Genomic DNA, 27,907 nt, shown 5'->3' on the forward strand with positions numbered 1-27,907 from the left:
TACCTAAAGAATGCTCCAGGCGATCCAGGAGGGGGGAAAAAGGACAACTGCTGCCTTAGCAAAACCTGTAGTGAGTCCTCAAGTGTGAGGAGTATCAGAACATGTAAGACACATTTTCTAAAAAACACAGCATCTCTGTGGCTTTTAAAACCCAAAACACATTACACCCTAAGGATCAGGTCTCCATTGCGAGATGAGAAAGATGGAAATTTCCACATTGCAATTTTGCAATTTTTGAGCAGTCAAGTAATACAAATACACTTTAAAGAAACTTTGAGCTATTGTAATCCCATTTATATATAATGTCCACAAATATGGAAACACTTTAATAAAAAGGAATATTCAGTTTAATAAAAGTAATCCCTAAATATCACCCAAACTGGGCTAATGGGAAACACCTTTTCCATATAGTGTCCTAAACAAAACCCTTTACAAACTAGACTGTAATGGACTGTATTGTCACAGTTCAGTGGTGTAGAAAATGTGTTCATATGTTGAAATAGTGCAAATGTGCAAGCTCCCCTTCCCATTTGTTAAAAAAAAAACTAAAGTTAAAAAAAGGTACAAGTTGAGATAATCTGGCAGTATCTGTGTGGAGTTCGTTGCTCCTGGTGGTCCTTATTGCTAACTTAAGGGTTTCACGATCTTCATTGAGATGTAGTTCTGTAAAATGCAAGAAAGAACAATCAATCACACATTGACAAGTTTCCTATAAGTACAAAGATGATAAGACTGAACAATTTTATAATATGAGAAAACTTTGTTGTCCAGTGGTTCGCTTTTGTCTGTCCTTACCGGTAAAGAATACAACAGGATGGCGATGAAGAGGACCACTATGATGAGGATGATAAGTCCAATAAAGACCCACTTGAACCTTCTCCACACAATGAACTTCATGGTCTTACATGGGTTGGTGAACCAGAAGAAGGATGTTTCTGGGCGACTAGTAGTTGACGAAAATGTATTTAGTAGACATCATAGCCTGTATACCTTTCAAAATTCAGCCCAGCTAATCTTGTAAAGCAGGCTCTTACTTCGGAAGGTCCAGTTTTGGATTCATGTTGGGTTCATCCCGTCCTTTTCCTGCAGGTCGCTCGTCTGCATCCACTTCACTCACAATCTCCAGTGTCATCTCCACTTTGCCCTGAAAACCCAACACAAACAGAGTGACAAGACAACAAGGACCTGTGATATTTTTGGAATACTTAAACTAAATTAAGGCCAATTTATCTGACAATCTTCTGCAAGTAACACATTTCCAATTTAGGAATTTAGGACTAGTCAATAGAAAATAAAGTAGAAGTATAATGTTGTTGTCCAAAGCTCTTAATCTTTTCTCTTCATGGCACTTTGGGAATATTGTATTTTAACTCTACATTTCCAAATGTCTTGTGGTTCCATCTTATCAAATGAAAACTGAAGTTTCTATTCATACTTACACCCAGGACCTTCTTCCCATCTTGTTCAATAGAGCAAGGCCACCAGCCTCTGACTGACTGCTGAGCAAACAGAGACTTGTTCTGCTCTGCCTTGTGTGGAGCTATTTCCACATTATCCATCATATCCAGAGAGCATTTCTCTGGGGTCTTCGCAGGAGCAACCAGGTTACGCAAATCCAGCTCCACAGTACCTGGGATCACAGCACATTGTACTGATGTTTTCTAAAGGTTAGGCATAGACACACAGGTTGGACTTGAAAGTTTCTTACCTAGGTAATCATCCAGTGAGAATTTGTCATTATCCCAAATCTGAACAATCAGTTTGGGAGGAATCCGGAACTCTGTTTTATCAAGACTCCAAAAGTGTTCCTGTTATAAAAAAAAGAAGAAGAAGACATTCAAACAATACCTGTGTTATTTTTTTAAAATGGTATTAAAATAATCTTTGATCTACAGTATGATAAACCAACTGGCAACAAGCCTCACCTTCTTGGATACAAGGCAGAGTTGTTCAGCTGGCAGGTAGTCAAGCCCAAAGACGAATCGCCAGTTAAAGTTACCATCGCCATCCAGAGACCTGTAGTGGACATCAGTCTTCTGCTTGTCCTCCTCCATTCCTGGCATCCAGCTAGCACATAAACAACAAGCATGAATAATCATTGGCCTTTGACCACAGTAACCCTCTAACACAAAGTGCTGCTACCTCCTAAAGGAAGATTTTGGAGAAAGTAAACAACAATAGATTTGGACAAACAAGGGCTTTGATGCAGAATTAACACACCCTTTCACATAGATGTCGCTCATGCGCTCTCCAGTGATACTGGTCTCATCCAGAGTCACATCTGTGGTGTTCCAGATGACAGCACGCAGGAAATACCTGAATATTTGAACACAGTCATTGTTAGCTCTCAGTGACATCCGCAGCGATGAAGTACTGAAGAGAAACACAGCACTTACTTCTTTGGTTTGCGTGGTGTGATGTCAAAGGGAGGCTCGGGGAGGCCTAAGCTTTTGGGAAAAACATCCACCCACATCTGAAGTTGTCCCTAAACCAATGCAATATATATATTTTACAAAAATAACTGAGCCTGAGTCATTGCAGCCAGAAACAGGCACAGTATGAGATGTCTAACCTGAGAGAGGTTGGGCTGGAAGGTGCTGTAAAGCGTCCTAGTTTCCACATGTTCAGGGACGAGACCCTGTGTTCTGAGCACGTGCAGACAGAGGCGTTCATAAGGTGGACCCAAGTGCTGATGAATTTCCTTGTTGCTCTCTTAATGTAGAAAAAGAAATCAATCACTAGATTGGTATTAAAACAATCTAGTGTTATAGGGGCAAAACAGTTCAGTCACAACAATATTGTATTGTTGTTGCGACCTACGCATCTACTAATCAGAAGGTTGGTGGTTCGATGCCTGCCGTTGCATGCCAAAGTATTCTTGGGCAAAATGATGAACCCCGTTTTCCTCCCAGTACATTCATCGGAGTGTGAAAGTTGGATATAAAGCCCTTAAATGTAGAATAAAGTGCTTGTGTGAATGTGTATGTGATTGGATGAATGAGACATGCTGTACAAAGCACTTTGGTAGCTGACTAATGTGCTGTATGATGATCAGTCCATTTATCATTTAAACAGTAAGAGATTCAAATGAACTGATTCATCTTCTTGAAATCTGAAAATTGGAGACACATCTGAATTTCAAAACAATTCTGCTGTTTTAGCTGCATTCAAATAAATTTTGTTTAATTAATAAAACATATAGTATTAGATGTTTTAGGGAATTAAACTATAACAATATGTAGCAATGTGAAATGTGCTAAAGACAAAACGTACTGTTAATCTTTGCCAAACAATGAGGGCATGTAGACGGGCATAATAGGGCTTAATTGTTGCTCATTTTTCAACACAAAACATCTAAATCACTCATTTATACTATTATACTTCTAACCCCTTACCAAACTGAGCCAGTGTGTATTCTTTTCCATTGAAGGTGAGTGAATTTCCATTATCTTCCGTCCTGGGCTTGGAAAGTCCTTTAAGACGAGCCAGATTCTCAAGAATCTGAGATGGCTTCAGCTGGTCCCGCCACTGGTTGATGCCAGAACTAGATGACAGGACAGTTGGAATTAATATTTCCTCAGCTCTGACTCCATGTTTTCCAAAAAATATTAAAAGGTTTCCCACTTAGGCACATCTGCTTCCTTACATGCAGTAGCTTTGAGGCAAGCCGCAGTATGAGTTATATCGAGACAGGAAGCGGTTCTCCAGGTCGATCACTGTCTCGCCGACCTTCTCGTCACAAGTAAGCAGATCATAGTCATAAACAGAGATCTTCAGGTCCTTGTCCTGGGGCAGGAAACACGTCATCTCAAACATCCTAAACAACAAAAAGGACGGTTATAGAAATCTTAAGATGTAATACATTTTCTATTTATACCTGTTTGAATTCATTGACACATAAGGTTTACCTTCCAAACACAGGGTTGAGGGTTTTGGGTAAGTAGTGGTCTCTGTCATCGATCGTGTTTTTTCCCAGTGATATCTTTATGTATGGATCGCACTGAGCAGAAAAGACAAGAAACGGTGCTGACCGTACTATGTTTGACAAGATTTGTATTACTGTAGGTAATGCAGATTAACACTCACACTGCCATTATTGTCTTTGGGCTGGAGGTCCATGCCCCGAACCACATAAATCCTAACCAGGCACTCCTGAGGTCCGCTATCTGGGAGTTCTCTGAACTGACGCGGTGGAGGAGCTACACCTGGGTCATCTGGCAAGGGGTACACTTTGAACGAACCCTGCAGGTACAAGAGTAAACCCCACACTCAAACAAAGAAATCAAGTTCACTGTAGTCCCCCCTTGTAGTTAATTAATGTTTTTCTCTATCTCCAAATATTATTGTTCTAAATGGTGTTAGACAACCTTAAACTCTCCAACCACAGTGGGATCATCATCGCCATTGTCGTTCTTGCCTCGCTGGAGCTTGAAGGTGTCGCAGAAATCAGTAAGCCCTTTGAATTCTGGGACATCTTCCAGTTCGCAGTCATAGATCTGAAAATGAACACACTCACATTCAAGTTGTCTGTAACAACCAAAGAGGAGCGTACGTACTATTTGAAATACATAGACCAAGATGAATGATTAGTTTATGAGTGTTGTGTGAGGACATGGAGCTGGCTTACTTTGAGGGTATCGTATCCTTTCTTGAGGTAAGGACCACATTTCTCCTGGTCTCCTAGCGAGACGTAGAATTTACTCCACCAATCAACCGTCTCTTTTTCCTAAAGATGGAATTGTCCTGCATTTTAATCTCACTGCATTTGGGAAAAGAAGTTGATTTGTCTGCTATTAAATCTTATTTCATCAACCACTAATAAGTCTTACCTTCTCAGCAACCTTTGGCGAATGAAGATGCACCAAAAACAAAAATAAAAACAAGTCAAAAATATTTATATCAGTAACAAAAAAGTAAGAAGACAAACATTAAATGGAACAAATACTGAAAAGATAGCAGAAAATTGAAATGCAAAGAAGAAAAAGTTGATAAAGTGCTTTCAGCCACAGTTTGATGACTGACAGTGGTTCTGTGAAAGGGTGTAGCAATCAGCAACAACAATAAGCTTTTAACACAGCAGACATTTTGACATATCAAACTGAGATCTATTCATTTCATTTAGTGTATACCCTAATATTCCACATTGCTGTTTTAATATCTTGTGTTAACATACTGAATCAATATTGATTTTATTTTTCATATATGCCCTTCATGCTATGCCAGTTTAAAATGTCTGCTGTGAAAAGGGTGCTAATAGCAGGTAGCGTGGCTCTGGTGGTGAGGCCCATTGCCTGCCATGACTGACATCTGTTTTTAAATAAATCAAAGGACTAAATTTTCACTTCATTCATAGATTTCATAAGTTTCATTTGTGGTCAGAACAACAATTTATTTATTGGTCAACTAAAAAAAAGACATTTTGGGAAATACAGTATTGTCTAAATGTCTTGAGCCGCCCCTCATTTCTGCATATTTTACTTCCAAGCATAATTGTCTGCGCTGTGTCCTTAAAGAAATTTAAGGATACTGGACAAGTGGAATACAAAAAAAACTAGGTGCAATGCCTCTTCTAGTATCCGAAGCCTCATTAGAAATGCTCTCGATGTAAGGATGGCTGTCAAGAAGCCATTCTTAAGGAAGGGAAACCGGGAGAAAAGGCTGCGTTATGCCAAATTGTACAGGGGCGATTGGTCTGACAGAATGATGAATCCAAATTTGAAACATTTGGTTCAAATCTTTGTCACCACAAACAAGAGAGAGGTACAACAGTGGTTGTCTACAGCCATCTGTAAAACATGGTTTGGAGCTGCATTTAAGCCAGTCAGGTTGAGCATCCTGTCAAAACTGATGGAATTATAAATGCAGAAATGTAGCTTCTGATTTTGCTCCCATATAAAATAGCATGTGGAAAGCACTGAATCAGCAACAGCCTCATATATGAATGAGAGGTGGCTTTTGCACAATACTGTACCTTTATTTTCTTGAGTCACACGAGTTAGATGCAAACAATCATTATGATTCCACACACGTGTCTATGTGCTAAATTTGAGTCTACTGCCACCACCCAGTTATCTCTGCATAAAGACTGCTGTTGTTAGTAGTAGTAGTATTTTTTACAGATTTAATACTGGCTACTGTTTGAACTGTTGAATGAATTAATAATAGCACTTAGACTGTACCCACGGACAATCCCAGACTACCTTTTTCTACCCAATTTGAGTCTGAACTTGAGTACTAGCAGTAGCATCACATTTAGCATTTAGAGCAGTTTCAATTTTCAAACTCTATGCAGGAAAATATAGGAAAAATAAGGGTATTTCCCAAAGTATCAAACTTTCTTTAAGTAGGAAACTTGTAGGCATGTTATTTTTGAGGTTTCAGTAGCAGCACTAGCTTCTAAGTTTAGATGTTTGAGCATCTATGCTACAATCGATGCTACAATAACAATGTGCTCAATAAAATATGCCAGATAAAACTGCAGTTATTGTGGCAACTCCCCTGTAGATTCATGGCTTTGTGATAGGATTTTTGTTCAGCTTTCTTTAGCTCTGTGATTGTCAGCCATTCAGCATCATTGGAGCCCCGCCTTGTGAATTAGAAAGCCATAATAAGTAACCATACATACAAAATGGGAGGTAGGGGATGCCATTTTGTTGACAGCAGCTGACATGCTGTACATAAACTGTAAGCCAGAGTAATCAGAGTAAGTTTGTCAGATTTGACTTGATAGTCAAATTCTGCTCTTACGTGAACAGAGGAAACGTCTGAGTGTTAGGAAAGGTGGTGGAGCTTACCTGAGCTTCTAGCAGTGGCCTTGTCTCCTCCATGGTGATAGAGACATGTTTGTGAGGCGACGCCATCATCAGAGCCACTGTTAACATTGAGCAGTTACTTTTATCTCTGTGCATAAACTGTATCAAAGTTTGTACCTAGCGTTTCTCTATTAACATACTACAGGCTGTATAAACAACCCAACAACAATTCAAAAAAGATGGGATGCCGGGAATAAAAAAGGATAAATAAAGATTCAGAAATCTCATAAGCCCAATAAAACATATCAAATGGATTAATTTAAGAAAGAAAATTAGTTCCTTTTGAATTTGGTGGCAGCACTGTTCACCACTGTATAGCATCCCATCTTCTTTTAACAAACAGATTGTAAACATCTGGGAACTAAGGAGACCAGCTGCTGGACTTTTGGGAGGGGAATGTGGTCCCACTCTTGTCTGATGTTAGATTCTAGTTGATCAACAGTTCTCAGTCTTCTGTGTGGAATTTTTCATTTCATGATGTGTCAAATGTTTTTAACGTCTGGACTGCAGGCAGGCCACATCCAGACCCCAGATTCTTCTCCTAGGAATCCATGCTGTTGTTATAGCTGCAGAATACAGTTTAGTGTTGTCTTGCTCAAATATGCAAGGCCTTCCCTGAAAAAGACATCACCTGGATGTGCCACTTCCAGAGGCACTAATGTCCCTCCATAGAATCAGAGACACAGGTTTTTGAACTTTTGAGTGCTTACAACAAGCCAGACGGTTCCTCTTCTGTGTAGTCTGGAGGATGTAGCGTCCATGCTTTGTCTAACCACAGAGCAGCTTTCCAATTTTCAGGCTTGCACACAGAGATTTCTCCATAATTTCGCAATCTTTTGGTGATATTATGTGCTGCAGATGATCAGATATTCAAATTCTTTGTAATTTTACATTGGGGAACATTATTCTGAAATTGTAGATGTAAATTTGTAGATATAAGTTTTTACACACTGGTTAACATCTGCCCATCTTCTGAGAAGCTCTACCTCTATAAGATAGTACTACTTGCTTTTCCAGGCTTTTATTGCCCTTGTCTCAACTTTTGAGACAAGTTGCTGCCATCAAAAGTAATTTTTTTCTGAAAAACACTTGATAAGTTTTCTATTTTCTGTTGTGATGAGATTTTGAAATCATCGCATTATTTTTCTATTACGTGGTTGCACAGTGTCCCAACTTAAGTGCCTTAAACTTAAATTCCTTCTAATAGCCGTAGGGACCAATTCCTCTGGTCGCAAAGCAAAAGTTAACTGCTAGTTTTTCAACATGACGTTCATTGCAGGTTGCTGCAGTCTATGATCTGCTCTTACTTTTAGATGACATTGCTCCTTCGGCGGAGATGACATATGGATCACATCTGAACTGCTCCAAAGAACTGATAGTGCACTGGCCTACCACGGGCTTCCTGCCAAATGGACGGTGGTCTATTACCTTCAGCACAATTGGAGGCGTGTACATCTCTTCCTTCGGAAGGAGCTGGATGGAGAGTATAGAGGAAATGGAATAAATAATCAGGGTTTAAATCATAACGTATCAACTTCTTGAGAATAATAATTGAATCTTAAATTGAATGATTCGGGTGTTGGTGCTTTTTTAGACTTTTTCAGAGCAAGAGTAAAGTTTCCTTTTTTTGATAAAGCATATAGTTGGTGCTTGATCATGTGACCCCGTATCCTCCCTTAGTTACACTGCAAGAGGTCTAGGCTGCTACGGGCTTCCCATGATGCACTGATTTTCTTCTTCACTCACTGAGTGTTTATACACAACTCTGCATTTAATCATTATTTACTTTTAATCTCTGGCTCTCTGCCATAGTATGTCTTTGTTTTGTCTTCCTCACCTCACCCACGACACATAATAGCAGATGTGCCTGGTTCTGCCCCAGGTTTCTTCCTGTTAAAAGGGAGTTTTTCCTCTCATGGTTGGAAAAGTGCTTACCAATAGCGGGTCTTCTTATCGTTGGGGTTTTCTCTGTTTTTTCTATTTTATTGCAGGGTCTTTACATTATAATATAAAGTGTTTTGAGGCAACTGTTGTGCTTTCGGGCTATATAAACTAAACTAAACTGAAATGAATCGAAAAAAGTTTAAACATACTCATTTCAAAATTAAAAGTTAATTTAGTTAAATTATTCTTTCTTTCAGACACTTATTTTCCTAATTCTTATGCATAACATAGAGCTTGTGTAGTACTGCCATTACCACTTTGATGAAGAGGACAGAGCTCGGGAAGTTTGGATTCTTCCTCATGTTCTTGATGACGGCCGACTCTACCCTCTGCCCCCCACATTCCACCACGAGGCTGGGTGACGATATTGCTGCCAGTTGGTATGGCTTCATTTTCCTCAGGCCCCATGCAAGAATCTGAAATCAAACATAGATTGGGGAGTTTTAATGAGGTCAAATTCCATGCGTGTCCATCACTTTAGAAGGGAAAGTTATATATAAGGCTGTATTTTACCTCCACAGCAGTCAGCTGCACCACAGGGCGAATGCCCTGAGGTACCATGTAGATGTTCTCTCTCTTTGGGGGAACTAGTGGAAGATCTGAGTCTCCTGACTACAGAGACAGAGGCATTCATTAGGCTTTATTTTTTTTCTTGTTATTTTTCCTACAAGATTACACTTGGTTCCATGGGAGTTATAAAGGAATGACGAAAACAACATTACACCTTACATTTCATATAAGAAATGTCAACAGTAATCACCAAAACTACATGGACATGATAAAAGGAGACGAAAAGATGAAGACATTGTTTAAGTTAAGGATTTATTACTCAGTATGTATGTATGACAGACTGCGTGCGACGGAGGTAACACAGTTTTGAGGACGTCTCACAGACCTGAAGGCCCAGAGAACAATTTTTAAAAAATGCTATAAAACAGACTATTGTCCACTACTTTCTTTTCAAACCTTGTTTTTAAGAATGAGTTCAGCAGCCACAAGAGCCTCCCCGGCCACCTTCCCCTTCTGGATGATGGGATGCCACAACAGTTTTGGTGTCTGATCCATAGCAGAATTCAGTTTTACTATTGGGGTGCAAATACTGCGGCCCAGCATTTCGTCCTTCCCCTGAAACAGAAACTTCCAAGATTACCATACATATTCTGATATGTGTACATAATTAAATAAACATGAGTTTTACAGAGGATGTTGTAAGAGTAACAGATGAATGGTGTATATTGCTTTAAAGAAAATTAAAACTGTGTAAAGGAAGATGTCAAATGTTTTTTCTTAACTTAAGCTGGAAAAGTAAAAAGTTTCACTGAAGTCAACTTCGGCGTGATTTCAAAATACAGTTTTACTGTAAGTATCTGCACAAAATCATCAATCAGGGATCTTACAACACTGTAAGCACTGAACAAACAGATTCATTGTGCAGAAGACTTCTCTATATACGGTCTATATCCCTCAGCGTACCACTTGGTCACTATCGTAGAACTCCAGGACAACATTGGGAGGGCGGTAAGCAATCTTCTGGGGGTCTCCGTAAATCTCTACATCATTAAAAATCAGAGTCTGGTCCCAGGTTGGGTTCAGAGTTGCTCTTAGCTTCTCTGTTGTCTTACTGACATGCAGGAAGGAGACATGTGCATATGGATCTGTGGTGGGAAAAAAAGTAGTTTTACCATTTTATTTAACAAAGGGCTTTTGCAGTGATACTTATTTAAGTTCAAATCTTAAGTTTTATATGCATTAAATTTCATTCTTGATTTAATCTTACCAGAGAAACTATCTTTGTCCATGGAGGTCATGTTGCGTGCCTGATGGACGTAGACACGGAGATGGTACATATATGACCCTAAAGAGGAACACAACATGAATGAAGCGGACAGTCAAAAATCCTTCTATGCAAATGCAAAATGCATTCATATGTTCACTTGTATGTGCATCACTCACTGTCAAAGGAGCAGGACACAGTAGGCGTGTTGGCACCAAACAGCTTGGTAGCGTCACCCTTGGAATCTTTCTCTTTCTCCTCTGTGTCAATACCCTGCCAAGAAAACCAGAGAGTTATTACACATTCATATTTCGCACGCTCCCAGGAACAAAGAAAACACACACACACATGACAGCTCTGTAGATGGGGTTAATTCATAAGCAAATATTTGGTGACTCAGCAAGATCAGGTTGACTTCCAGCTTTGTATAACATCCCATCCTCTCTGGCTTATTCTCGCACTATTACTACTATGCCATTGTCAATCAGATGTTAAAAAAAGTAGTTCAACATCAACAAAAAATCGATTTTCTCATTCTCACCAATGCTCCCTCCAGCTGGAAGATGGCAGCTGCTCCGAGGCGACCTTCCGGTGCCATTTTTCTCCTCCAGCGCCTTCGCCGAAACGTATCTGATGACCTCTCATTTCTGTGGAATTTCCAGCCAATCAGAGAAGAGAATTCCCAGCCCTCAGGGTTGCCTTGATCCCGCCTCTGCGTGCAAAAAGGGACTTGTAGTTAACAGGTAGAAATATTTGTTCTACCTGGATCTAAGAACTAAATTGAGCATAGCATTAGTTCAGGCAGGCCACCAAGTCAAACACAGCCACAGCCCTGGTAGATTATCTCATGTATGTGTCAATGCTCATGGAAGTTGCAATTGTATTTTACAAAATCAGAATCAATTATAAAAGAAATGGCAAAGCAGTACATAGTCCTGCCCTACTGTTCAGTGCTGACCTCCACAGCTGCTCCTCCGGGGACTTTACTCCTCTTGCGGGGTCGATTCAGCCTTCTTCTGCGGTGAACGTGGTACATCTTCTCTGCAGGAACCCAGGACCGAGGCTTGTCATCTGGAGGAATGGTGACTCCATATTCCCAGCCTTTAAACACCACACAGACATTCATACCAAAAATGTCCTTAGTTATATGGTTTAATTTTTTTTTTTTTTTAGTTATGCTGTGAGGTGAGTGTCTGCACCTTGATCATCCACAGCTCTGTTGATATCCACAGTCCACTCATCCTCCCAGTTCCAACCTGGGGGACAATCAAACTCTGTAGGGTTGCGACTTTTCTCTCCATTCTGCACAACCAAAAAGAGCCACTTAGTGGTATATATATGCTTATAAATGTATCTATATTAAGAGTGTGGGATTATTATCTATTCCAGGCATTTGGGTGAGTCAGCAGTTAACGTGTATGGTTACATTAATGGATCGATATTTGTTTATCAAGAAGAAAAGAAAACTGTGTTCTCACCACATCAGTGAAGGGTTCAGAAGCAGCCTTCCAGTCTCCACCTGGGAAGCGGGTCTCATTCTGGAAAACCTCATCCATGAATTCAGTGTGTCCTGCATCAGCTTCTGTTAGCAGACTGAAATAACAAATAAGACTAAATATAAAAAGAGAATTCAACAATGAGAATATCTACCGTTGCAAACGTCAGTATCAAAAACACAAAACACGCGGCAACATCAGTGCACTGTTGCGTGTGTGCGTGTGGTGTGAAACACAAGGAAGCGTTTACATAGTTTGTCAAGCAGTGTTTACATGTTGGGAGTTTCCTGACTGATAAGTTAGCCTAACAAACCCTGTGCTCATCTTACTGAAAGTATGTGCTCCATATTATTACTGTTAGACTCACGTCTGACACCCTCCATCAAACAATTTTTGGGAGTTCTGTTTTTCCACTTTACTCTGCTTTTTTTGACAGCTAGAAGTTTGGGTATACAGTGAGAGGCAAAAATCGGCTGGTAACACTTGGAGTGCACGTGTTTGCCTCTTTACGGATAGGTTAAAAAGATTACGTGAATGACTTCCGTCAGTTTGATACATTTCCATTAATTGACTGCTCAATGGCATGAGGAGAATGTAAACATGAGAGAGTCCATGTGGCTTACTTCCTACACACTGCGCAGACTCAGTGTTTACCAAGGTAAGGTAGTGGTGAAAACATCAAACAAATCCTGCTTAGATGACCAAGTCCAATTACACTCACGCTTTCTCTGGATCAATGAACCACTCAGACTCCCACTCCCATCCTCTGGGTGGAATGAAGTACTCCTTTTTTAGCTTCAGTTTGCCGGTTACATCAGAAAACTTATGGCGCCCCACCAGTCCCGTAGTCCCCCACTTCCCGAACACCTGAGCCTGATTTTCGTACTGTAATATACAGGAAGACAGGCTTGGTTTTAGGAGCTGAGAACACTTGTAATAAGACACATGTATTACAATGTAATACTTGTGTGTGAATCCCAGGTATGTGTGGGAGAAACATACCAGTTCGGCAAACACACTGAAGCTTCCCTCGGAGTATGAGCTGAACTTTTTCTCATGTGCAGACAGACCCAGCCACATGTTAACTCTAATCTGAACTGGCACCTTTAAGCCCTTGTTCTTGTCCATGGGGTACTGTGGAGATGGAGAATAAAAAGCATAGAAAAGAAGCTGATTACTACATAACATTCAAACATTTCTTTTATTTATTTTTTTTGCCTGTTTTTGACAGTTCATGTGTACCTGTAAATACACAGTCTGTGTCTTGCCGCAATGCTGCCCACAGGCCTGCTCACTGAATGTAGAGTAGAGGATCTGATGAGCTGGGATGCGACTGCAGGCCACTCTTTTCTCACCCCGTAGCATCCAGATGATCACATCAGGCATGCTGATCTGGGGCTGGACACAGTTAGAAAAACCATGTGAACTTATGCAGTGCTTATGGAAAGACTGTGTATCATGCCTTAGCACACAGATTTGTCCAGTAATTAGGATGAATGTCTTGACATGTTACTGCATCACGAGGCTTTTGCATGACACAGTGTATATAATCAATGCTGTATAGATTCCTACAAATACTATTTTTCCTACTAATACAATTTTTTTTAAATCAAAGAAGCATTTTGCTGTGTTTATACCTCTTCAGCCAGCGTTTTGAGCTTTTCTACCCAGGACTCCAAGTCGGACAAAGTGTCACGGATCTCTCCGGCCTCCTCTCTCATGCGTCTGGCTCCATCTTTGATGCTGGTCAAAGTCCTGTCTCGCAGCTTCTTGATTTGGATGTCCAGAGTTGTCAGGTTGGAGTGGCCCTCGAGCTCAGGTGTTGGGAAACTCAAGGAAAGCAGACAAAATCTTACTCATTTCAGCGCGGCCAAAAAAGTTAAATAATTAAGCAGTTAACTCTTCATAACTGAAGCCAGTTCTTTCTCAGCCTACTATCATCTTATATACTCAAAATCCTCTCAAGCAAATATGTGGCATATCTCAACTGTTATGAATTGCTGTCAAATTAAGACAGTGTTTTATGTAAAATCCTTTTTCCCCCCATTTTTACCTAATATATAAATCATGTACTCTCAATAGTTTGTGTACTTCATGTAGGAATCAGGCCGAGTAGTCATTATACACTGCATGTTTCTTAGGCAGTAGGTCACTCTACAGTTAAAAAATGACCATGATCTCTAAACAGTTGCTACACATTAGAGATATGACACAGAGAATTCATTCACAAATTAATCTAAGCTAGTGAGTCTAAAGGGAAACTTTTCAAGTGTATGTATCCATAAAATGTTACAATTTTTTGAACAACCCTCCATGCTAATGTCTTATGACCAGTACTACCACATATCTAAGAGTGGCTATAGTAGAGGATAAATAAGACTTGAACTAAAAAATGCAATTCAAAACAGGTGAGATAAGTCACAGGTCCTTTGATAAATGGATTTTGGAGAATTTAAGACAGTAAATTAACTTCAATTTTTAGCTGTTGAATAACAAGCTTTGTGCTCAAAATGCTGCTTAAAAATACAAATAAATAAATAAATATATATATATATATATATATATATATATATATATATATATATATATATATATATATATATATGTATGTATGTATTTCTTTATTCACATTCACGGGATCCATCCTGTGAATCACCAGGATGTACTTGTGCTTCATTTGTTTGTATTTCTCACAACATGCTCCATTTACCTTTCTAGGTCTTCGATCAGCTGATTGAGTAACTTCAGCCACACCTCAGCTAGCTGGTTGTCTGAGACTTTTGCCAAGATTGCCGTTTTAAATTCCTCCAAGTTTGATTGCTGCAACAACAAAACAGTGGTGAGGATTATGTTGGATTATGTTCCCACCTCACGGAGTTACAAACACATGTCAAACATTAGCAGAGCCGTTTCAAAGCAGGCTCTGTACAGGCCATGAATCCTAAACTCAACTGAAAGCATTCATTGCAGTATTACCAAGCGGTGAGTAATGTAGAGGATGATGTTGACAGAGTCCAGACGGTGGCTGATGTCCTCCCAGTACGAGGTAACCACAACCACTGGCTTAGTGTTTGCCCAGGGCAGGTAGTAATAATGATTACCTGGAGAAAAATTACATGCCATTAAAAATCATGTGGTCATTCAGTGCTTGAGAACATCATGTATTCAGCGCAGATTTCACCACTCACCATCAAATATAGCACAACTATATTGTGTGGTGGAGGCCAGCGGTTTGCAGGTGGTGTCCAGTTTGTTGCCATAATTACCGATGCTGACCTCAAACTGGATTGGTTCTCCAGGTTCCTGAATCATTGAGGCGCTGTGGAAGACTGCACAGAGGCAGTATTTTCTCCTCCTCTGGTATTTCTGATTAAGGACGAGACGCAGAACAGAGAAAGAGAGGTAGAAAGTTGTTGACTATAGGCTGTATATAAAAGATGGCCATAGCTTCTGGTCTTAAAAACTGAACCCAGCGCTAAAGGTGCCTTAAAAATGCATTCTTCCTAATGGAAAGCAGGGAGTGACTATTGGTTCCAAAAAGAAACCCAATTCTATGTCCATGAGAAGTCTCTGACCATATTAGTCAGCCTTCCACACGATTCATTGGCTCATTAAACATTTTTCTAAAGATCTTATGATTTCAATAACTAGCTTATAATCTTGTTGTTTATTTTCTAACTTATGGGCTCATTCAGAATAACATGGAAGATAAAGCAGGGTACGCCTTAAGCCAAGATTGACAAGTCACTCATATAAGGGTAATATTCAAATATGCATCCATATTTTATATACAGTCTATGATTTTGACCTATGAAAAAAGTAACAGGAAAAGTGAAAATTGAAACCAGCCACACGACAGTCAATACCTGTACCACCAGGACGTCATCACTGTGGATTTTGTCTACTGCTTTGTCTGCTTTCCCCTCTAGCTTAGTGGACAGCTCAACCAGAATCCTGCCTCTGTACGCCACGCCTTCTCCCTTTACAAGGACAACATAATGAAATCTTAAAAACCCAACAAAGGCGATTGAAGAAAAAGCATGAAAGAGAAATTCATAAGATAGCAGTTATCGTGTCTTCTCCACTACCTTGCCAAAATTGAGATCCTCATAGGGGTCTGGGAAGCCAGTGAACTCTCTGGGGCTGCCATACAAGTTGATATAACAGGGCCCAAACACAGGCAGGAAGCCCACCTCAGACTCCCCTGAGTTACCTGGAGAGAGAAAATGGCAAAACAGTCAAGCTGATATAGTGAAGCAAAGTCAAGCTAAAGCGAAAGGTTTGATGCCACTAGGTGTTACTAGGTGACTATTGGAGGTGGCGGGTGGAGGCAGTGAATGGTGGGGCAAGCAGGTGCAGACTGTGACAGCAAAACATTCAATATGAAAACAGAGCAACACACAGTTATATTGGCAACAGGGAACAAAGAAAGTTAGACATAATCAACATTGTAGCACGAGCATCATGCGCTATGACCCATGCAACACAGAGCAAAAAGAGAAACCTTCATAAGACGCCGTTGCCCCATATTCCGGATGTTCCTCTATTCCAGGAGAAGAAAAGGACAAGTCGAGTACCATTTAGAAGGGAACACAATGAGGCACATTGGTATAATGCATTCTTTCATACACTCATACAACAACATCTAGATATGCGAGATGAAGAAAAAATCAACTTCTCTGCTGAAGTTTTAATTTAAAGCTAAAATGTAACGTCTTGGTCCTGTTTTCTGGGATAAAGTAGACATAAATAAATGATTACCTTCTATCTCTCCACCAGAGGAGGCTATGTTGGCCAGATTCAGGTATGTGGTGCCGATGGCATCATTTCCTGTCAAACGATCCCTGCAGTCACACATAACAACTTCAGGCCCAGTCCACACAAACATATACACATAGACACATAGCCCGCACTCGTGTGATTAACTGTAAAATGACATGCAAATGTCACAGTGTATCTGCGGTGTTACGCTCTGCTTTGTCCACTACCACTATGAAGTAGGACATTGAACAATGGCTCACGTTTTATTGCTTTTTGTTGGAAGTTTTGGGGTGTTTTCTGTTTTTTCTTTCTTTTTTTCACAGTGGACTTTATTGCCCTCTCAGTATATTTTCAACACCTAACAGACTTTTTTCTAACCTTTTCCTCTGGCACTTTTTTTCTATCCAGCCTTCCTGGAGCCGAGTTATCTGACAGTTGCTTTTCTCAGAAACACACAATGATGACCCGAGAGTCAGTGCCAGCCGAGCATGTTATTCAGGGAAGGGTGTGGCTAGCACAGCATTATTCTCTTAAAGCTAGTATTAGGACAAGGATATGCACACACATGCGTGCACACACACACTGACCACACTACACAAACTTTGTGCAATACTGTATCAGCCAAAAGCAAGTGCCTCGTATTTTCTTTAGTAATAATATAAAAAAAGAAGAAGAAGAACAGAACATTACATTTAAACCGTAATTGTATTTAACTTACCAATCAAACACCGTTAGTTTGACACGCTCACACATGGAGGGGAACTAGAGACACACACACACACACACACACAAAAAGCTTAAACACACTAATTTCTCTGTTACTTTCTGCTATTTAGCTTTTATCTTAAGGAGCACTACCTTGACTTGAAGGTTCAGTACTTCGTTCCACTCTGGGTTGGCATTCGTCTCAATGATTTGTGTGCACAACTGGAGAGGCAGAATAACACACATCAGCATTTTTTCTCTATAGGATAAGAATAAAAACATTATAACATTATAGCCCAAAAAAAGGAGGAAAATTGAGAACCTTTCTGCCAGCAAAGCTAGCCTCCAAAAAGGGATCCACCAGGTTTTTCTTGTTTGCTTCTCCTCCAAAAAGTTCTTTCAAATTCTGGACAAATGCATCATCCACTGTAGCAAGAAAACAGTTGTTAGGTAATAAATATATAATCTTAAATGCCTATATGCTGATTATTATTGGTTTATATGAGAGAGGCCCAGACTTTAGTGTAAAACTAGGTTACAGGCTGACCAGAAACTGCATGTTTTTGTAGAATATGAGCAAGGGATTACTATTGCAAAAACGGTAATTAAATTACCGTTACTTTAGCGTAGGAACGCTGCCTTACTGCGTTACTAAAACCGTGATTTTTTTGCGAGAATGTCTCATGACAGTGACGTAAGCAAGTGCGACGTTCTTGACAACAGCTGTGTGCAGATCAACAATGGATAATAATAAATCGAGTGCGGGAGAGAGTATGAGCGTGCAGCGTTTAAAGCGTGGAAGTACTGACCTTATTTTAAGTTTGATTCCATAAAAAGTGACAAAAACATTAGCGTCTGTTGTGCGTGGGAAGAAAACTTCTTTTTACAGCGAAAAAAAACCCCTAAACTTCCAAGCAAGCACCGAGTGCGCTACCACGTAATGGGAAATTCACAGAGAAACTCGCGGATTCTTCCACTGACCGATGCGGCACACCTGCACCAGGGTAAACCTCCGCCTACGCCACTCCTGCTTTACAGGTGAAAATAGAGCAAAAGGACCGCTAGTCTGTGACTTTATTTATTTTCTGCTGTGTTTTACTTGCATCTATTTGAAAGACTGAGTGTAAACACAAAAAATATATAGATTTTATGTGCTGGAATGTGCAGAAAATAGGTTTAAATATTAAACAAATTTCTTCCAGTCAGAGAATGTTGCATATACTTAAATTTTTGCTTGATGCATAAAGTTAAAAGATTAAAACTAATAAAACAAGTTTTAAAAAGGGACTTTTCCATTTGATTACATTTTGTATGATGGATTGTAGAAAAAGTAGAATTAGGCTGAAAGATCTATGCTTTATCACCTATTCAGGTTGTAAATCGTGTTTTTAAAAAGTAACTAAGTAACTAAGTAATTAATTACTTTTGAAAATAAGTAATCAGTAAAGTAACGGGATTACTTTTTGGGGGAAGATTACTTTTGTCAAGTAACTTGACCAACACTGGTAATGAAACTGTGTGTGACGTATGTGACGTCGAGAGGTACATAAATAACCTGGCTTCCTGTTTTCTGTTTGAGACTGGCTGATGTGAGCAGGCGTTTCTGTGTGTGCTCAGTCTCCATATCCCGGGATATGTAAATAAAGATCATTTTTTAAAGTAAAAGACCACTTTTGAGCCGTGTCTTTTTGGCCCTAAGAATCAAAAGAACCGTTTTTAACACAGTGCTAGAAAGAATCAGTCCTAATTTATTTAAGACAATAAAAACATCAGTTTAATAGGGTTAACAAGGAGAACTAAACTTCATTTTATTATGATTTAAGTGACCAGTTGGTTTGGTACAAATGCAGAGTGAATGCTGATCTAGATCTGCTCTTACTCTGGGGAATGTCCTCAGCTCTGAACACCTTCAGTGACAGCGTGGCCCATCTAAGAGTCACGCCCGCTGGAAGCAGCAGATTACTCTCTATGTCATCCTGGTCGTCATTGAACTCTCTCTTTTCCACCTGCAGCGTTTGAGGCAGAACAAAGAAAGAATGCATGAGAGAAAGCGAATCGTTTAAGCAGCCTTTTTACATTGTGGAGGAGGAAGCAAAGAGCTGCAGTCAAAGTCATCTGAGAGCTGCAGCTCATCGGTCATACCGGAGGATCATCGCCAGTCCCGACAACAAAGAGGCTGACTTTCAGGTAGCCTTTAGCCCCAGAGCTGGAGTCATCTGGGTCATTCAAAAGGAGCCACTTCCTCATGACACAATGGGCTGTAAAAGGACCACGCACATAAAAACACCACATAGGATAAACAGACTTTATTAGGGCACCATCAGGGAGAGTGTGTGGAGAAGTTAAAAAGCACTTCAGACTTTGTAACTTTGAAAAAATCTCAGAAACAGTAAAAGAAAATTAGTTTTCAGCATTTTAGATGTGGAGACATTAAATAACATAGTGGTTACTAAATCTGGCACAAGCTTTTTGGCCCCTTGTTGGCACCAGTAACACAATACTGACATTTTGCCTACAAAGTTGTAATTGGTCTTAGTTTTTGGTCTTGATTTTGACCTTTAAACTGGTCACTTCGTCTAGGATTTTCTCCTCCACCATGCATTAGTCTCTCCACCAAGTGAGGAGCAATTGATACTCTGTAGTTTAACTTCACTTCAGTATTTTCACAAGATGGTAGCTTTTTTTTTTGTCTGCGTGCTGAGTGGTGTTGAGCTTTTCCACTGCGTCAGATTGGAAGCGACACTGACAGCAGCCCACTGCATTATGATCTCCACAAAATAAACTAAAGTACCGTCTGTGTGGATGCAAATGACACTCAAATCTGTGGTTGAACCAGCTTACCTGGCTCATCATAAACATAACCAACGTCCACCTGTTTGAGAGAATAAGGTGAGATTAGCCAGACTTGTGTGTCATTTTAGATGTTTCAGCATTTTGTATGGAGGAAATTAGACCGGGTACCTTGAATTCTCCCATAAGACTGTCAGCCCTCAGTGAACAGGAGTTATACACCTGCAGAGAAGAGTGCAACCATCAGCAGGCGGTATAAATGCTAACAGAGAACTTCAACATTTCCTATTAATACTAACCCGAAAACTGATGTTCTCATCAAACAGATCGGACGGTAACATGTGGACATTGTAGAAGAATATCTGCAAAAAAGGAAAAAGAAAAAAACATCATACAAGGTTCAAACAAAGCAAAACATTTCACATCTCTGTAGAATCTGGTGTCGCATGTTTGGATAGACTCGACTTTAATTAGTTATAATGAGATTGACAGAATAAGAAAAATATTTTTATCCATATCTGAGTTTTGTGTAGTCATTCTGTGCAAATAAATGGCAGTACCTCATCGAAGAAGGGGTTGTTTCCCCTCTTAATCCTGGTCCTGTGGGTGTGCCCACAAACGTAAACCTTGACTACTGGTTTGATGTTGTTGCCAGGCAACTGACGGGCCTCGATGATCCGGACTCGAATCTGAGAGAAAGAATGAGGGAGGATAAATTTACAGGTACACCACACAAGAAGCCTTTTGACTTCAGACCTGCCTTAATTCTTCATGGTACAGATTTAACAAGGTGCTGAAAATATTCCTCACAGATTTTTGTCTGAGGAATATATATCTTGTCTATAAACAATCTTCTCCCATGAACATAGAATCAATGCACTGTACAAATTTGTACACCACCAACTACATAAATATTTTAGCAACATCTCAATCATGAAGGGCTTAATTTAAAGTTCACGATCCTCGTGTTCTGATCCTCACCAGCACATCCAAAGTTTTTTTCTGCAGTTATTGATCTTTATTGATAATCAAACTGACCTGAAAGTCCTGAGGTTTATTTGCAAGTCGATATCGACTCTGTGCCCTGGCCACACCCCGACGAAGATTAACCGACTGACCACCGGATGGGGACGTCCCTGCAGGGCCGCTTTGGCTCCCATCTGGAAGAGTTTCATTGCCCTCCTCGCCGCCACCACCACCTCCTAAAAAGCACAAAGACAGGGCGATCACAGGTCAAATACCTGACAAACCTCTAAACAAATGTAATACTCTCAGTAGACACATGCTCTATTGTGCAGTATTACTGGAAATTACATAAACATACCAGCATCCACTGTAGTTTCTCCTGACTGAGGATCATTGGGGTTTGGTACAGCGTTTGCTGGAGCATCACAGCCGACCAAAAGATTGATTGTTGCCTGAAAGGAAATTATTGGCTAGTCTTCTATTTTAAATATATATTTTTTATGAAATTATATTTTGCTTATAGTTTTGAGTTCATATCAAAGGATGAAAACTTACTCCAATATTCTGTCCACTTTCACTGACCAGGGGAACATTTTTACACGGCAGTGATCTCGCTTGACCTGAAGCGAGGTCTTTCAAATAGATTTTAGCAGACCCGAGGAATCTATTGGAAAAAAACAAACAGTGTCAGACAGCCTACTTTTCTATACATACAACACACACACAACTTGGAGGACTTTGCTTGGTGACCATTCTGTTTCAATGTCCTGATTGAATCAGGCAAAACATGTGCTACCATTTTAGTCAGCAAATTTACCAGTAATCAGATTACACAGATTACACAAAAATTAAAAGCTGCATGTGTGCACAGTGAAGCCTACATTCACACAAAAAGCCGTGGAGAAGGTCACCACCCAGAGCTAACAAACCATACCTGTTCAGATGCACAAACACAACACTATGAGCTACCACACACTCAATACTACCAGCCTCTGTTTTAAACAGCAACAACTTTCTGCACCGAGGACGGAAATGAATTAACGCTTCCTATTTGGGAGACCTTTAAAAAGTGGGAGTGATAAAGTTTAAACTTGGCTTCCAAATAATAATAAATAAATAACACAATACAATGTGCTGAACTCTACAGTATTAAAATGTGAAAAACACCACTGCCATATGTATCATGCAATGATCGAATAAAACAGGTTTTCTGATAAATCTCATGCGTCTTTGAAGGCATCAAACATCTACTAAAAGTAATATTACTTACAGCATTACCCAATTATTTGACCTCCAAAGTCAAGTAATTATTAACCCGATTAATGTTCATTGGGAAAAACAGGATTGTGTTCCTCAGTTAACGTGTCCTTTAATGTTTTAAAGAAAACAAATCAAATGAAACTCTATGTGAGCTATGAGCTATGTGAGCTTTGAGCTATGTGAGCTATGCCCAAAACACCAGTGTCACACAGTGTATCTCAGCATTGTCCTTTCATTGCTTATTGTGTCTGTGTCTGCCTTGGCGTGCAGCCAAAAACTACACTGTTTCCTGTTTATCTTGCTTATTCTTTCACAATTACAAGAAATTTGACAGCAACTACTAAAATTGCAAAACTTGCAACTAAACGTATAAAAGGCCAGAATTTCAAACCCATGTTTTCTCCTCCTGATATAGACAGAGAAAACATTACTGTGTCCAAAAGAAATACAGCTAACCCAATGGAGTGTTATGAACACCGTGTAAGTTGTCTCTCTTTGGGTGGACACTGTCATTTCATTTTGGCAGCATTCCTGGCGGAGGAATTCCTGCAACATAAACTTGCTGCTGACCTATATCTGACACCAAAGGCTACAGCATTTAAACATCTCGTGTGAAAGAGATTTAAATATACTACTATCCATGCACTATAATAGTGTACTCAAAAAACCTCGGCAGTGAGTGTGACATGCTGATATGATGAGCAGTAACTTAACTTGTCGAGATGACTTTAGGACACTGTACAAGTACTTGGACAGAATTTATTGTGGGGAGGAGATCCAGTCATTATTCCACATGAGGAAGGAGGCCGACACTGGTACTCCCTAGACATTTAGTGACTCATGAAACTGGCATTTAACCTCATATTAAACCAGCCCTTTTTGTGTATTTTATTACACAACAGAATTTAAAGCTCTATCAAATAGTGTTTCCAAGTAGGAAGAGCCTGTGTTAGAGCTTTTCCTTGCATAGTCTGACCAAAATCTCTCGACAAATGAAGGCCATTCAGCGGAGAGTTTGACATGGTTCAGCGCATGACTTTGCATATCTGCTGTTTTTAGAACATTCAAATACTAAGTAGTGCTGTACTAACTGTGTTAGCGTCCTCACTGAGCAGTGGGAAAATCATTAGAGCCCCGGTGTAAGTGTAGAGTAGGGAAATTATACTTGGAGTGCCAACTTCCCATTTAAACAAATAACAACCAGCAGACTTTGTGACCATTGTCAAGGCTTGGTGATGTCATGTTCAAAATATTGCTCTCGCCTACATGCAGGATAAAATCTGAACTCATGCTGAGTTATTATTGTAATAACTCAGGGCTTTTTTTTTTCCCCCTTTGTCAGGATGTTAAATTTTTCTAAGAATACAAATATACAAGAGTGCCTCTGACACAATGATGTTCTCACTTATATCAGTTCAGTCACTATAATTAACTATGTGTTAACGGGAATGAGTGACTTACAGTACAAACAACCTTGAATGTCTGTCACCCACCCTCTGTCAACATTCATTTCCCTTTGCACGACCGCTCGGCTCATCTGAGATACATTGGTGACAAGAGTGTGAAAATCACCCATGGTGCACTTAAAAAGCTTAAAAGCCCAGAAATATCTTTCATCAGCAAGTGAAAAGTGGTTTGAAATATTTGCACAGACCAACAGGAAATGAGACTACTTAAGCGTTTGATATGAAAGAATTCCCTCAGCCAAAAACTGTGACAAACTGGAAATGTCTGCATTTCAAATATACACAGTCAAATTTTATATGCTTACATTTTAATTTTTTTATTGTAGAGTCATGAACCATTCAGTGATTTCTAAAAGCCTACAGCTCTATTTGAGCCTCAACTGCATAACAGGGGAAATGAAAAGTTCTATCAGGGATGGATGCAAAGCAGGTAAAGGGAGGATAGTTAAGACCACAAGGTTTCAAATGGACTTCAAAGGTAAGTTATTAACCAGAAGCTGTGGAAAACAGTGTCGCAGTTACAACGAAATATGCTGTAGATATTCATTGTCTGCAGGGTATGAACTATGATGGCTGTTGATACTTGGACTCTTTTTTTCTTCAGTTTCATGTTAAAGACTGCATCGCTGTTTGCACTGGGAGACTTTATCCCACAATCTTCTGATTCCTCCCAAAATCAAATTAGTCAGGAAGAATGCTTATTTTTCTTCCTCCTGTTGCTACAGCGACAGGGAATACCCATAACAGTATCTGCAAAGCTATCTGAGAAGGACAAATCCTCCTCTGCTTCCACTCTGTAGCTCTTTAGAGAGTGTGTCAGACGGCCAGCTCAGTGGAAAACTTTACTCTGTATGGAGACACATTTGCAAAGCCCCTCCTTCAGTTATGACTGTCCCATGCACAAGGGAAACTTTTACTCAGTTTAGCACATATGTGTGCATAAATCCACAGAAGATCCATCTCAGGACTGACATGTTTCATACGAAACAAGAACTTTTAGCATCATCGGTTTTCTTAGCATAAAAAAGACCTTGATCATGATAATTAGTGATGTTGGGGAAACATTCCTTGTGGTTGGCCTGAATCAGTCCCATATGGGATTCTGGCTTTAGCTGGAAGTGAAAACCTTTTAGCGTGTTTTTGGAGCAGGTTCAGGCTTTTTTGGCATTACAGCACATCTCACTCAGACAGTATTAAAATAGCTCATACCACTACATCTACTACAACAACTCCACATTAGCTTTGAGAATTTGCTTTCTTCTCTATCACACTGTGCTACACAAATCTCAAAGACGGGGGAAAAAAAGACATCCATTGTTGCACAAGAAGGCATCCCACACAGCTCTGCAAGTCTCAGCATGGCAAGAAGGGTGTAGCAGGCTGAGGGGGTTGGAAAAAACGAACTACATAGCTGCAATATTGAGTTATTATGAACACATCAAACTTATTAAACTTCTTTTTGTTTATATTGGTGTGTCCTTGTTCACACACACACACACACACAATATGTTGATGCTGTTATGTTGTTCTGATCCTGCTTCTAAGCAACTTGTAGTAGCAGCCTGTGACATGTGCAAATAGCAGGTAGCCCATGTACAGCTCAAGCTATGATGGCTCTGCAGTAAGCGAATAATCAGTTTCTTAAAAGCAACATAAAAGAAAAAGGGACACATACCTCTACCTGTGTTGGCTAAACTGCTACCTGACTAAACAGGCTCAATTCCTACAGGCTCCTGTTTCAGACAATACTAAGCTTGTATTGTAATTCAGTAAGGTGAGGCACAGCTTTTCATGACTTGTTGCACAAAGCTGAGAGGGGATCTCAGTCTCCAGGCATGCAGTGTACTTACTTATCTTTCCCAATAGTTTCATAGTCTTTCACAATCACGTCGATGTAGGAGCTGGAGTCCAGTGCCTTTCCTTTTAGATCAAATTCAACCAACTACAAGCAAACAAATGTGAGAAAAGCATGCCATCAGATACAGAACCTAAACTGCTGTCATGTCTTAAATAAGCACATTTTATCAAGGAACAACATATATATTACAAATAATCATATATGTGTGTATATTAGCCATGTGGTGTGTGGGACTGCAATTGCAGTATGGAAAGTTTGCATTAAGTATTGCTGCATCCCTGGCAATTCATCTAAACTAGTTAAAAAATAATAAAAACATGTAAAAGTGAGTGAAGTATTGCAGAGTGTTTCTTTGTCTGTGTGATTTACCTCATTCCACACTGGATTCAACTCTTTGTCAATCGATTTTGTTTTCTTCTTGTCATCTGAAAGGGGAACACATTTTTTTTATTAATGCTGCAACTTTTCCTTTTTATTGAAAAGTTAAGAAAAGTAACATTCACATCTTATTGTTTTAAATCAAATGACACGGTACCTTTATAGCAACAGCAATGCTAGGATCAGTACTGTAAGTCAGTACTGTGTCTGCTCTGTCTTGTGCAGAACTGTCATATATGATTTTAATTCTGTGGTTGAAGCCAACTTTGAGTACAGACTCAAACTTGACTGTTCACTTCTTTGCCCGAGCTCATTTCACTGTATCACACACATACAAACAAGTCACTCCCCAGCTATGCATCAGGAAATTAAATTAAAAAACAAACAAACAAAAAAAAAAAAAAAACACTTTTGTTTTTGAACATTTGTAATCTGGCCAGTTCATCTGATGAGCTCAGCAGCACCTCTGTACCTCAGCTACCACAAACCAGATGAAAGAATATTAAATTAGGTGCCTTCAAACTTCAAGCCCTGCAACAATCACTATTACAAATTATTAGGCAACATTTACTTTTTACTGAAGACAAGAACGCACCCAAACTTTTTTACGCATAGAGAAAAGAGACCTACCTCTAAAAATCACAGTGGTAATTGGATCAGGAACTCCAAGGGTCTTTTTAGGTAGACCCTTAGCCGACTCTACTACAACCCGCAACATGACACCAAATGAGTTTAAATGAAAAGAAAACTAAACTAATCAGTTTAAAAGAAGAAATGTCCACGCAAGACCGACATCCTCACGGCCCCATCACAGAAGCTGTCAGGGCAGGGCTGACAAAGTCTAGCTCCAGGATTCAGGAACAGGGGCGGATCACGGGTCCATAATTATGCTGAGCAACAGCCTTAACTATTGCTGCCTTCTGTTGGTGTGAGTGGAAAAGAGAAAACGCAGCTGGAAAACGGTTCACTGGGAAATAGTTGTTTCATAGGCTACAAAAGTGTATTCACATTCCTGAAAAAGAAACGGATAATAACTTAAAAAATAAATCTTTAAAAACGTTTCGCAAGTGTCTTTTTCAAAAAAAAAGAAAAAAAATCCAGCTCTTATAGCCAGGATCATCATTGCAACCGTGGGTGGCTCCATCTGGTGGCAGTACCCGGATGCACGACCTGGTCTCCCAGCAGTTCCTGAAATAGTCACGAAATGTCTATTGGACACGAATTTTCATGCATTTATGGATTTTAACCTAACTGAAAAAAAACGTGTGAGTACCTGAGTAGCTTTCATAGGTCAGTCCTATCGGTTTTTTCAAATTATTGCTTTAACTACCATATTTGTGTTTTTGAGGTCTAAATTGCTATTTACAAGTTTGTAGTTAATTCTCCGTGTCGATGTTTGTGTTAGTTTCAGAATCTTACGTCTTGCGTGTGTGTGTGTGTGTGTGAGTGAGTGAGTGAAAACATCGGGTTGTTTAAGCCATGTAGATAAAGGAACTACAGTACCCATAAACCCCATCGACCGAGGGGTTTATGGGTACATAAACCCCATCGACCGAGGGGTTTATGGGTACAAGGCGTACAACTGAAAGTTTCGGAGCGTACAGGTAGCAGGTATGCAGTTAGTGGGGTTGGGTTAATTGGAGATTCTTGAATTGGTGTGAATGTGTTAAGCTCCAGTCTCCCTGACAGGATGAGTG

General features: G+C 39.8%; 1 protein-coding gene across 3 annotated transcripts; it reads right to left on the reverse strand.

Moving 5' to 3' along the window:
* Window positions 1–279: 279 nt before the first annotated feature.
* LOC146381875 (myoferlin-like) lies at window positions 280–27,064 on the reverse strand. 3 transcript variants are annotated; one of them, XM_084938041.1, is made up of 55 exons: window positions 26,841–27,064; window positions 26,202–26,257; window positions 25,825–25,916; window positions 21,804–21,912; window positions 21,607–21,700; window positions 21,321–21,484; window positions 20,843–20,971; window positions 20,582–20,644; window positions 20,454–20,504; window positions 20,334–20,364; window positions 19,635–19,750; window positions 19,372–19,498; window positions 17,815–17,918; window positions 17,646–17,714; window positions 17,506–17,549; window positions 16,788–16,870; window positions 16,531–16,569; window positions 16,115–16,239; window positions 15,893–16,006; window positions 15,215–15,392; window positions 15,003–15,127; window positions 14,737–14,846; window positions 13,664–13,856; window positions 13,269–13,424; window positions 13,029–13,160; window positions 12,748–12,911; window positions 12,009–12,123; window positions 11,730–11,832; window positions 11,489–11,631; window positions 11,072–11,242; window positions 10,710–10,803; window positions 10,534–10,611; window positions 10,230–10,411; window positions 9,723–9,881; window positions 9,270–9,368; window positions 9,011–9,172; window positions 8,120–8,285; window positions 6,795–6,871; window positions 6,626–6,682; window positions 4,830–4,841; window positions 4,628–4,726; window positions 4,368–4,496; window positions 4,087–4,242; window positions 3,909–4,000; window positions 3,647–3,817; window positions 3,396–3,544; window positions 2,573–2,712; window positions 2,397–2,485; window positions 2,221–2,316; window positions 1,926–2,067; window positions 1,709–1,808; window positions 1,440–1,630; window positions 1,035–1,144; window positions 796–943; window positions 280–663 (listed from the first exon to the last, which is right to left on the reverse strand). In XM_084938041.1, the coding sequence occupies exons 1-55, from the start codon at window positions 26,926–26,928 to the stop codon at window positions 625–627; spliced, it is 6,225 nt and encodes a 2,074-aa protein (XP_084794167.1). In that variant the 5' UTR covers window positions 26,929–27,064; the 3' UTR covers window positions 280–624. The 3 variants fall into 3 exon arrangements, with proteins under 3 accessions (XP_084794167.1, XP_084794165.1, XP_084794166.1); XM_084938039.1 differs by lacking the exon at window positions 6,626–6,682; XM_084938040.1 differs by lacking the exons at window positions 6,626–6,682; window positions 16,531–16,569.
* Window positions 27,065–27,907: the final 843 nt, after the last annotated feature.

The sequence above is a fragment of the Perissodus microlepis genome, chromosome 8 (assembly GCF_051167445.1).
Source record: "Perissodus microlepis isolate ML-2025 ecotype Zambia chromosome 8, ASM5116744v1, whole genome shotgun sequence".
Classification (NCBI taxonomy): Eukaryota; Metazoa; Chordata; class Actinopteri; order Cichliformes; family Cichlidae; genus Perissodus; species Perissodus microlepis.